The sequence below is a fragment of the Hyla sarda genome, chromosome 3 (assembly GCF_029499605.1).
Source record: "Hyla sarda isolate aHylSar1 chromosome 3, aHylSar1.hap1, whole genome shotgun sequence".
NCBI lineage: Eukaryota > Metazoa > Chordata > Amphibia > Anura > Hylidae > Hyla > Hyla sarda.
The window spans coordinates 84299560-84312630 of NC_079191.1; the positions used below are offsets into that span (position 1 = coordinate 84299560).

At 42.3% G+C, this 13071-nt stretch overlaps 1 protein-coding gene across 1 annotated transcript in view; it reads right to left on the reverse strand.

The window, feature by feature from the left end:
* Nucleotides 1-4810: 4810 nt before the first annotated feature.
* Nucleotides 4811-13071, reverse strand: part of LOC130361461 (uncharacterized) — a 60939-nt gene continuing 52678 nt past the window's right edge. Inside the window, exon 4 of the mRNA XM_056564490.1 lies at nucleotides 4811-5994. Coding sequence (XP_056420465.1) covers nucleotides 5068-5970 — 903 coding nt within the window. The 5' untranslated portion in view covers nucleotides 5971-5994 and the 3' untranslated portion in view covers nucleotides 4811-5067. The remainder of the gene's footprint in view (nucleotides 5995-13071) is intronic.

The following is a 13071-nucleotide window of genomic DNA, read 5'->3' on the forward strand; positions in this document are numbered from 1 at the left end:
AATAACGTCTAATCTTTTTTTTAGACCTCTAGGATATCTAGTGTCAAGGCGAAGAATCCAATATATCTCTCTATCCATAAGTTTTTTCTGTGGTCTCCTCCATGGTGAGGATACTCTCTCTATCCCTTGGGCCTTTACACATGACCAATCTCCTCCATGATATTCTGCTATATGTTTGGTGATCATAGATGTATTTCTATTATTAAAGTGCGGGATATCGGAAAGATGTTTCCTCACCCGCACCTTAAGTGGGTTGGTAGTACATCCCACGTACTGCACCAGACATGACTCACATTTGAACAAATAGACCACATACAATACAATTTATGTATTGTTTAATAGAAAATGAATCATGGCTGGTGCAGGACGTGAACGTGGATGACGGGGACATAACCTCATCCTCAGAACATTTGCAGATCTTACATTTACAGTTTCTTCTTGCACGTATCATTTCGCATGAGGGGATATTTTTTATGACATGATGGGGGTGGCATGAATCAGCATGGAGGATTGTATTAGCGGCCATATCTTTTCTATAGGTTTTAGAGATTATACTATTAGTTTCACAATCTCCAATTAGTCGTAAATCCAAAAATGAAACATCTGTGTAATGATGAAAAATGGTAAATACTAGATCCAAGTGATTATTGTTGAGAAAATGTGTGAACCCCTGTATGGCCGCTACATCGGACCCCCAAATAAATAGCAGATCGTTGATGTAGCGGCCATACCATGCGATGCATTTAGCATAGGGGTTATGGGGTGCGAAAAGATTCTCCCTCTCCCACCAACACATATAAATGTTGGCGAGAGAGGGAGAAAATTTCGCCCCCATCAAAGCTCCGGTGATCTGCAGGTAATACTGACCATTGAACATGAAAAAATTCTGGGAAAGTAAAAATTCAACCACCATAATTAGAGACTCCTGCAGACCACCGGAATAGGAAGTAAAGACAGAAAGAAATTATGAGGGATGACCGAATATAAGGCCGTTACATCTGCAGTTATCCACATGTGACAATCTTGCCAGACAAATTCATCAAAGGCCGCCAGCACTTGCTGGGTGTCCTTGATGAACCCTGGTATGTGAGAGATGTAGGGTTGTAACATACTATCGGTCCAAGCGCACAATCTTTCATTCAATGACCCTATGCCTGCCACTATGGGTCTCATTTGTGGAGGGAAGGAGTTTTTGTGCACTTTGGGCAAGGAGTGGAATATAGCCACCACTGGATGTTCAGGAATTAAATAATCAGTCATTTTTTGTGAAAAAATTCCACTCCTTGCCCCCAAATTAACCAAATCAGTCAATTCACTTTTGAAAGGAAGTGTTGGATTCCCCGGCAGCGGCCTGTATGTAGTATCATCTAATAATAATGCTGTATTTATTTTACAATGCAGAACACTGTCGAGGAGAACAACACCTCCCCCCCCTTATCCGCCTGGCGGATAGTTAAACCCTCCCATTTTTCTAGTTGAGACATTGCCTCCCTTTGTTTTCTACCTAGATTATCCTTATTTTTCATCTTATTGGCTGATTGAGATAATAAATTCAGTTCACGCTCTACCGCATCCTGGAACATGTCCAAGGATGGGGTGCGGGATGCTATAGGATGGGGATTAGATCTTCTAAATGTCGGTACAGTATCAATACCCGTATGGCTCTGCAGTTCCTGTAAATCAGACAGAACTAATAAATCACTAAAAACCATCCCAGTAGCAGACAAAGGAAGGTCATCACAGTCATGGTTATGTAAAATAGACACAATGCAGCAACGATGCTAAAAAAAAAACCAATACAAATTAAGCAGATCAGATACATTTTCTGTTTGTTATCAGGCCCTAACAAGAGGGTTCATGAGGTCAACCTTTGGACAATCAAATTAAAGGCTATTTGTACAACACATCCCTTTTTGTTGAAGTTTTTTTCACAATAAATAAATATAAGGCACAATATTGACCTTTCAGCGTAAAACCTAGCTTTAAGGGAAACTATCACCTGTTGGTATAAGTGTGCAGTGCGGGTGAAACTAATGATAACGATACTTACCTATCCCCTATCCGTTATCCCACTAGCCCATTCCATAGTCCCGTTATCTTCCTCATTTGGGTGGCATGCTTGTTGCACTGGCGGAGCTTCAGGAGCACACAGACGTCACTCGACTGCAGCTTTTTCTCATTACCGAGATGATGCCCCGACCTATCAGGATGTCAAATTGTAATCGGCCTCACCATCCACGGCTTGCTGCTGTGAGCTACTTAAACTCATTCTGGCCTGAGCTCCTCATCTGCAATCCTGGTTTCTAGTTGTCTCTGGCTTGATGTCTGTGATCTCCTTTTTATCTCCATTGATTTCTTTTGATTGCACTGTTCTACAAATTTTCAGTTTTTTTAAGTTTCAGAAATGAGATGTGCATTTCTTAATGAAATTTACTTATGGGACTCCCGTCAGCTCATTCAAATGAAATGAGATATGGGCCAGGCTGGGATATGGGAGCACCCAGTTTTTACTCCCCCCAGCCGGATCCGGTTCCAGTAGTTAGTAAACGCAGTGTGAACCCACCCTAAACTCACCAAGCAACAGATACTGCTGTGACTTTTATAGAATTTGGAGGCATAATATTAGCTAATATTGCATCATCTTGGTACGGTTTGGCGGGTTTTTATTGGTCACCAATACTGACTATGTAATCTATGGTGTAAGCTGCATCATGCATTATATAAACCTTACTTCATTAGTTGGTTGCTTATATCATGGAAACTAGAGCCAATATACATTTTTTAATGTTATTTTCGTTTTCAGCTCCCTAAAATTGTGAAAGAACCGCTGTTTTCATGCTTGCAACTTTTTACCTGTAAAACAGTGTTGTGTTCTAACTTGTTCCCTGATCTCTGTGCTGTATTTTACTTTATTGTTTTGACATCACTATGCCCTGCACTCATTTAGTATAAGGACCGTCATCCAGTTGAAGGTCTGTCCCTTAGGGTAGATCGTCAAGTATGCAGGAATAGAGGCTGTGAGTGAGGTCAGGGCTGTACCAAAATAAGTCAACATGTATTACTTTATAAAGGTTGAAAAACCTAAAATGTCACCTACAGAGAATTCTAAATGTTTTAAATGCTTCAAACTGATATCTATCACTGTGTCTGGGTACAAGTGTCCTATATGTTATCCAATTTGACAAGTGTTTGTTATATGGTAGCCAATCTGACATCTTTTACCTAGGAACGGTCTCCGCTCAATATAGATTAACAACTACCTGTAAAACACAAGGACAGTACGTGTTATTTGTTTGACCTGCAGCCACCTGGAAGAATATTTAACGGTATTGGAAACAAGATTTGACACTGCCTTATCTCTTATTAAAAGAAGAATTGATTTTCTTCTATGGTTGCACTGGACTGGACCCTTTATTTAATAAAGAAAAACACGAGATTTTTTTTTTTAACAGGTGGAAGATTTTTTTTATCCAAAGCTAGCAATACAAAATTGTATGACTGGTGGTTTCAGTGAAAAAAAGCTGGACAGGTGGCTCTGCAGAATACTACCTGTACAATGCAACTTGATTTCTGCCTTGATAAAAACACTATGATATGGTCTTAACTACAATATGCCTTCCAAGTCGAAGCATACTCTGATGCAATTACAGATACAAAACTTACATAATTCTTGTCAATAATAAGACAAATTTGAACATAAATAAATTAAAGCTAATAAAAAGGTTGTCTCATCGATGAAAACCACTTTTTATATCAAAGCCAACCTGCTGATCAGCTAAGGTCCAGCCTCATAAACATTTTTTGTAAAACATTTTCCTGGCTGCCGCTACTTTAAGGGGTTGTCCAGGGACATAAAGTTTTATATACATGATTGGGAGTGTGCTATACCTAAAAAAAAGGGTCATACTCCACCACAACTGCCATTCCATTGTCTCCCAGTCCCCGCTCGTCACTGCTTGGTCCTGGCTCCGAGACAAGCTGTTTTAGCAGGAACTGGCCACTCTCAGCCAATCACTGACTGAGACTGGACACCACTATATCCAGCTATTGGCTGAGGGGCGGCTTTTCTCAGTGTCAGGATTAAGCAGTGTAATGGATTGGAGCACACGGGCACAGGCAGGCTGCTCACTCTAGGGTCAGTCATCTGCAGATCCGCAACATAAAATACGCTGCGGATCCTTTACGTGTGATCCTACCCTAAAGAAGTACTTTGTGGGAAAAAAAATGTTTTAATCAATTGGTGGCATAAAGTTAAACAGATTTGTAAATTACTTCTGTTTAAAAATCTTAATCCTCCAAGTACTTATCAGCTGCTGTATGCTCCAGAGGAAGTTATATAGTTCTTTTCAGTCTGACCACAGTGCTTTCTGCTGACACCTCTGTCTTTTACTAATATGTTTTACAAATATGTATAACTTCCTGGCACCAGTTGATTTAAAGGAAAACAGTCATCCTGTTCACACTACACTGGCTTATAGTGTAGGTGAACACAAGACCGAATCGGGGTCTCTGACTAAGATACCTACCGTCAGTTCGGCACGGTGTCCCTCTGAAGGTCCACTTCTATCTTCGCTGAATTGTGCACTTGAGCTGGGTGGATTTGTATATTCATAGTCGCTGGTTATGTGAGCGCTCAGTAGACGCAAGCGCTCAGGTGACCAGCGACCACAAATATTCAAATTTACCCAGTTGACCCGCGTCCAGCATGCCGTTCAGCAAAGATAGAAGTAGAAGCGGACCTTCAGAGAACTGAAGGTATGTCTCTTATTCGGTCTCCTGTTCACCCACACTATAACCCGGTGTATTGGGTTTAGTGTGGGTGAACAGGATGACCGTTTTCCTTTAAGTTCTTTTTCCCCGGAGTAGCCCTATAAAGCAACTGATGTTAGGGTAAGGTAACACTGGCATGTTAGAAAGACACAACTCTCAGTGCAGAACTACATAGTGGACTAGACTGATGACATGATCAGACCAGCTGACATCAGTGCCGAGAAGAGTTTCCAGATCTGTCTTACCACTAATATTCCACTATGAAATACAAAGCCTTGATCTTTCCTTTAGTCAGTTCTATATCCTTTCTCCATTTTGAAAACTTTCAACACTGTATCTTTCAAGTACTCCACAGCAATATTGTTTCTCAATAAATTTGTGTCTCAGTTCACTGCATCTCAGTCCATATACAACTGGGCTGAGACACTGAGCTAAAGAGAAAATGAGAAAATTTATCAAATCCAAAATAATATGCTCTTCTTTGCCACCTATCCAAATGTTTATCAATGTAGGAAAAATATGTAGAGCAGTCTGTAGTCCATGTATCAAGATGGTTCTTCTTGCTTGTTGGTTGGACTTTGTAAAATGCCCAGCACGTTTTCCTTCTCTAAACATAATAATATACGATATCAAGATGACAAGGACCAATATGATGATGAAAATGATTCCAAGTATTCTTGATAACGTGCTTGATAGAGTAGTTGGGCAACTTGGATCCATTTGAATAATGAAATGGTGGCCCTTGTGTATGCCTTCAAGGATGAGTGACACCACAGGGTCCAACAAGGCAATAATCCATAAACACACCATTAGTTTAGACTTCACAGAATGAGCAAATTGTAAGTATTTAAGAGGCCAGCAAACAGCGATGCAAGTGTTCAAAGCCATTAAGACAAGAGTCAATAGCACTGCCCTTCCAATTGTTATCTGTACCGCAAAAATGATCCAGCAGACAAGGGCTGGGGCATTGACCTGGAAAGATCGTAGGTAGCTAAATATGGTTCCAAGACCAAAGAATAATGTCAAGCACACCAAGTGGTGACACAAGAAGAAGTATCGCACTTCTTTCTTCAGTACACTGTCTCTCCACACAGTTTGTGTTATCAAGATGGTGAATATACAGCAAATGAGGAAATCCAGTAGGAAGAAGGACGCTTTTACTGTTTGAATTATCCTACTGGAGTCATTGGTGGTGTTCATAGTAGAAAGATGATAAATACAGATCTACAAAACAAAGCAGATAGGAATCTTTATCTATAAAATAATTTATACCGATAACGATGTTAATGTCTAATATACACACAATGGTATATTTGTTATAATCCTAATCACTTAAGCATTACAAAAAATACCGTTTACAACACAACCATGTCTCATTGTCTCCTGCAAATAAAAGCATAATAGGTTATTAGCAACATAGCGACTCAGAGTTTACACCAAATGTAGCTTTTTGTAATGAGGGCATCTGCCAGTCCCAACTGGTCCTTGTGCATTTATTCATAATTATCTTCTTTTACCTGCTTTGCAAAACGGACTGCTGAGGCATTTCATTGTGTTCCATGTATTGCTGGGGAAAGTCTATTAGATGTTCCTATCATAGATCCCTTTTGAGACGTGAGGTATGAGGCACATTCATCACCAAGAAACCAACTCTATAGCTCCAGGAAGAGTATCTAGGCAGCCAGATGTATCTAACATTAAGATCCTGACCCTTTCTTGATTAACTGTGGTAACCTGTGACTCGGCAGACTAACCCGGTGGAAATAAATTGTAAAGGTCACTATCAGCCTAGACAATTAGAAAATCATGCTTTATATCACTCTATTTATCTCTCTAATGTCCGCATTGTATGGTCTTCAAGGAAAACAGTTTTTACTGAGGTTAAAACTTAAATGGCCACTGTCAGAATAAAAAAAAAAAATAATGTTGTACATGTTGGCAAATAGATTAACCTTTCTAATATACGTCATAAAAATATCTCCTTTTTATAGAAATCACAGCTTACAGAAAAGACCACTAGGGGTCCCCACACCAACCAGAAAATAATTATGTCTGCAGTATCATCTTTGTTCCAGCTTAAGCTCAGGCTAGGACAAAGTCCAGGAAGTGAGAGCAGGACTAGCACTCCTCATTGCTCACACCTGTCTATCAGACTGCAGCATGAATATAGAGAGAGAGAAAGGCAGGCACCGTGCATGCATCGGACATGCCCATTTCTGAGCAGTGGATTTTAGAATAAGTGAGCAGCAGAACAGAGGGATTTGTGAGCCAAACACAGAATCTAGACACATTAAAAAAATGCATGTGAAGCAGTAAAAAAGAAATGTGTATGCTCTACTATGTTTTGTATTTGTGTAAAAGGGAATCTGTGCCATAGGCCATAGTAGCATATTGTGACCCCGGAGCGGTGGAGTGGTGGTCGGAACACTGAAGTGGGGCAGTAAACAGGCATACAGCCTCCAGCCATACACTGTATATGGCTGAAGGCTGTATGTCTGTGAGGGAACTGTACAGCACCTAATGTGGGGAACTATACTGCACCTAATGTGGGGAACTATACTGCACCTAATGCGGGGGAACTATACTGCACCTAATGTGGGGGAACTATACTGCACCTAATGTGGGGAACTATACTGCACCTAATGTGGGGAACTATACTTTACCTAATGTGGGGAACTATACTGCACCTAAGGTGGGGGAACTATACTGCACCTAATGTGGGGAACTATACTCCACCTAATGTGGGGGAACTATACTGCACCTAATGTGGGGAACTATACTGCACCTAATGTGGGGAACTATACTGCACCTAATGCGGGGGAACTATACTGCACCTAATGTGGGGGAACTATACTGCACCTAATGTGGGGAACTATACTGCACCTAATGTGGGGAACTATACTTTACCTAATGTGGGGAACTATACTGCACCTAAGGTGGGGGAACTATACTGCACCTAATGTGGGTAACTATACTGCACCTAATGTGGGGGAACTATACTGCACCTAATGTGGGGAACTATACTGCACCTAATGTGGGGAACTATACTTTATCTAATGTGGGGGGATCTGTACTGCACCTAATGTGGGGGATCTATACTGCATCTAATGTGGGGGAACTATACTGCACCTAATGTGGGGAACTATACTGCAGCTAATGTGGGGAACTATACTGCACCTAATGCGGGGGAACTATACTGCACCTAATGTGGGGACTAAACTTTACCTAATGTGGGGAACTATACTGCACCTAAGGTGGGGGAACTATACTGCACCTAATGTGGGGAACTATACTGCACCTAATGTGGGGGAACTATACTGCACCTAATGTGGGGAACTATACTGCACCTAATGTGGGGAACTATACTTCACCTAATGCGGGGGAACTATACTGCACCTAATGTGGGGGAACTATACTGCACCTAATATGGGGAACTATACTGCACCTAATGTGGGGAACTATACTTTACCTAATGTGGGGAACCATACTGCACCTAAGGTGGGGGAACTATACTGCACCTAATGTAGGGAACTATACTGCACCAAATGTGGGGGAACTATACTGCACCTAATGTGGGGAACTATACTGCACCTAATGTGGGGAACTATACTTTACCTAATGTGGGGGGGACTGTACTGCACCTAATGTGGGGGAACTATACTGCACCTAATGTGGGGGAACTATACTGCACCTAATGTGGGGAACTATACTGCACCGAATGTGGGGAACTATACCACACCTAATGTGGGGGAACTATACTGCACCTAATGTGGGGGAACTATACTGCACCTAATGTGGGAAACTATACTTTACCTAATGTGGGGAACTATACTGCACCTAATGTGGGGGAACTATACTGCACCTAATGTGGTGAACTATACTGCACCTAATGTGGGGGAACTGTATTGCACAGTCTTGTGCTGGGGCAGGGTCTTGTGCAGGGGGGCATGGGGTCTTGTACAAAGGGGGCATGGAGTGTTGTACAAAAGAGGCATGGGGTCTTGTGAAGGGGGTCATGAGGTGTTGTGCAGGGGGGCATGGGGTCTTGTGTAGGGTGGGCATGGGGTCTTGTGCAAAGGGGCATGGGGTCTTATGAAGGGGGGCATGAGATGTTGTGCAAAGGGGACATGGGGTGTGGTGCATGTTTTTTTTTTATGCGGCCCACATAAACTTAAACCTTGTTTTTTTGTCCCATGTTCGCCTTTGAGTTTGACATGCTTGCTATAAGCCAATCCCTGTATGTCAATCAGTAAAGGCAGGAAGGGATGGGTGAGGGAGAAGGTAAGCACAGTGGGGGAGATTTTGCATTTTTTTTTACTGTGTTTTGGCGCAGTTTAGGTGCAAGCAGCATATTTAGCGACTTTTATGCGTCTTTGAATATATACAGTTGTACTCTTTTTGCCTACCTGTAGAACTTTTTCTTTTTGACCATGCAGTGGTCACGTATTTATGACTTTTGTCAAAAGTCGCTATTTTGTGCGCAAAGGTACTTTTTTAGGCACAAAGCTACACCACCTACCAGTAGGCGTAAGAATCCCTTCTACCTTCCGCAATTCAACCTTTAACCTCTTGTGGTCGACAGCGTCCCACTCCCCTTCTATGACGCACTCAGGAGCTGAGCACTGGTCATAGCTGGGTGGTCCTGGTGGCTATCTGCCACTGTGACCCATCTCTAATGCCAGAAATCACTGATCACAGTGATGCCAGGCTTTAACCCCTTAGACACCGCTAACAAATTTAATTGTAGCGTCTAAAATGCAAGTAAAAATGTCCCGGCAGCTCTTTGAAAGTAAATAAAAACACCTAACCTGCCAAATGCAGGACCCGGGAAAGTGTCTACTTCCCTCCCTCACAAGCATCTAAAAAAAGTGTATGTGGTAGAGCTTTTCCCACCACAACAGACCTGCACAAAATTCATCATCCTGCTGCACCTTCTTCATAAATAAGATGCACGCTAGTCAAACCCACCACCCAAATAAACGTGGGAAAAAAGCTCTACCGTAGACATTCTTTAATAAATCTGGGCCAGTGTGTTTTGGCGCTGCCTCTGTAGCACTTTAGCTTCTAAGTGAAACCTACTTTTATAACTATGCACCCTATAATTTATCTACCTGTGTCTGCAGCTCTTTACCTGGCACAGAGTTGACCCATAGAGGACAATGGACATAAATGTACGCAATGGCCATCTAGTACATTTACGTCCTGCAGGAACTCCACTGTGTTCAAAGATGGTGAGTGATGGCAGCTTTCAGCAGTCAGGATCCACCACTAATGACGGATCTCACACCAAGGTGTATATTTCATTCTTGTATTATAAAATGCCGCTATTAAATGTGGTCGCCCAAGTGAGTAGCAGATTTTCCGTTTGGTGGAGAAATTTGTTGGTCATCTGTTATTTTTTGTATACACTGTGACTATTGTTTGTTCATAACATATGTATGTTCCTTTATTAATTTCTGCTTCTGTCTGGTAAAGACGTTCCCTGACTAGACCATTTGGTTAGTCAGTAGAAATCACATATATGTGTTGTTAAATCATATTTTTTAGTTTTTTTTTTTAAGTAAGATTATTTGGGGAACTTAGGGACACCATTTATAAATTGTCTTGGTGGTAGCAGCGCTAGGATATTAGCAATACCCTAATAATAAAGCATGGGTGGTGTAAAAAAAGAGAATTTAAATCACTTGTAATGTCTGTTTATCTGTATTTTGTATTTTCTGCCTTGGGTCTTGTTCAGACATTAGGTTTGTGTCTGAACAGTTTCTGTGTTTTTTCTCACTGGGATGGGAAGAGTTAACCTTCCTGACTCCAGAACTGGGATGATATATAAGGTCTCTTCAGGTGCTGTTCTTGACTGGTATAAGACCTGTACTCTGATCATGTCTTGTTTCTGATGCACCTTAGCTTTTGTCTGTCTGAGCACATGTCCTGAGTTTTAACCTTGGTTATCTTTCCCGTTTGATATCTAGATTTTAGCTTGCTTTGTTTTAGTACCTTTGTCGGGTTTTAGTATTCTTCTCTTGTTCGTTCAGCTTTGTGTTCCCTAGTCTGTATTCACTAGGGGTGTGAATCGGCAAGAATTTGGCGATTCGATTCGAATCGCGATACCAGTGTGGCGATTCGATATATCCCGATATATCGCGATACCGTCTAGGTGACGATACATCGCGATATATCCCGATACATCGCCCACCTGGGAGCATTCATAGATCCCAATAGAAGCCGCTGTCAGCTTTGACAGCGGCGATCTAGTACTCTGGTGCTCACTTTTCTCATTTTATCCCGTCCGGGCTGCAAAATAAAAGAAAACGCACTTTCTCTTACCTGCCAATGAGCCCCCGGAGCTCCGGTACACTCCGGTACAGGTGTTCGGTCCCCGGGCTGTATTCTTCTTACTTCCTGTTAGCCCGGCACATCACATGGAGCTTCAGCCTATCACCAGCAGAGGCGGGCCATCGCTGCGGCCAGTGATAGGCTGAAGCTCCGTGTGACGTGCCGGGCTAACAGGAAGTAAGAAGAATACAGCCCGGGGACCGAACACCTGTACCGGAGCTCCGGGGGCTCGTTGGCAGGTAAGATAAAGTGCGTTTTCTTTTATTTTGCAGCCCGGACGGGATAACATGAGAAAAGTGGGCACCGGAGTACTCCTTTAATAGCCAGCCGCGGCGATCGCTGCATGCTGGCTATTAGCGGCGGCCCCCGGCTACTGAAATCAGCCGGGGGTCGCATAGTACGGAGCGGGCACGAGTCGGAGCCCGCTCCATACACCCAGAGCGACGCCGTGTCAGATCCGGCCTGCCCGGCTCCACAAATGTGGAACTTTTATCTCCTGATGCCCAGGACAGGACATGCTGTTCCGGGCGTCAGGAGATAAAAATTCCACATCCCTAAAAGAATCGATTCAAAAATATTTTGAATCGATTCAGTATCGGCAAATGAAAAAATCGCGATTATTGCGAGAATCGATTTTTTCTTACATCCCTAGTATTCACACTGTGCATTTGCAAGTCCTGTTTTGACCTTGTTGGATCTTGGATCTCCTGATGGAATCCTGTTCCGAGCTTTGTGCTAATCCGTCTATCTATGAGTGAGTTAGTCTTGTGTCTGTACTTGTGTTTGGTTGTATTTAGTATTTTTGTTTCCTCCTAGGCTAGCATCCTGTTAACTTGGTGGAGAGTGCCCACTAGCTACGAGCCTATTTGGCTTTGGTATTGCTGTCCCTCCATGCTTGGAGTGGGGTGTCAAGTGTGTTCCTTGTTCTGAGTCCAGTGTGAACAGTGCTCTTGATTTCTTGACCTGCTACTTCCTGCCTTGTTTGTATTTATATCTGTTTGTTGGTTATTGTATTCCCGTAATGTTCCTGACTTGTTCCCCGACTTTGTACAGTTTTGCTTGTTTTGCTGACTTCGATGCCCATGCACTTTAGCGCAAGGAAGGGGCTGGCTCCAAGTTTTCAATCCATCGTTTAGGGCAGATGGCCAAGTAGGCAGAGACAACTTTAGGGCTCACTTCTTCCTGCTCCCCCCCCCCCCCCTTTACATGACTTCACTTTTCTGATACAGCCTGTCTTTCATTGTACAATGAAGGCAATCAAATTATTGCTTATAATAGTTCCCTATGGGGACTTAAAAAGTGTAAAATAAATTATATACAGTCATGGCCGTAAATGTTGGCCACCCCTGTATTTCTCACAGAAAAGGATTGCAGTAACACATGTTTTGATATACACATTTTTGTTCCCTTTGTGTGTATTGGAACTAAACCAAAAAAGGGAGGAAAAAAAGCAAATTGGACATAATGTCACCCCAGACTCCAAAAATGGGCTGGACAAAATTATTGGCACCCTTTCAAAATTGTGGAAAAATAACATTGTTTCAAGCATGTGATGCTCCTTTAAACTCACCTGGAGCAAGTAACAAGTGTGGACAATATAAAAAAAACACCTCAAAGCAGATAAAAAGGAGAGAAGTTCACTTAGTCTTTACATTGTGTGTCTGTGTGTGCCACACTAAGTATGGACAACAGAAAGAGGAGAAGAGAACTGTCTGAGGACTTGAGAACCAAAATTGTGGAAAAATATCAACAATCTCAAGGTTGCAAGTCATCTCCAGAGATCTAGATATGCCTTTGTCCACAGTGCGCAACATTATCAAGAGGTTTGCAACCCATGGCACTGTAGCAAATCTCCCTGGGTGTGGACAGAAGAGAAAAATTGATGAAAGGTGTCAATGCAGGACAGTCCAGATGGTGGATAAGCAGCCCCAAACAAGTTCCAAAGATATTCAAGCTCTCCTGCAGGCT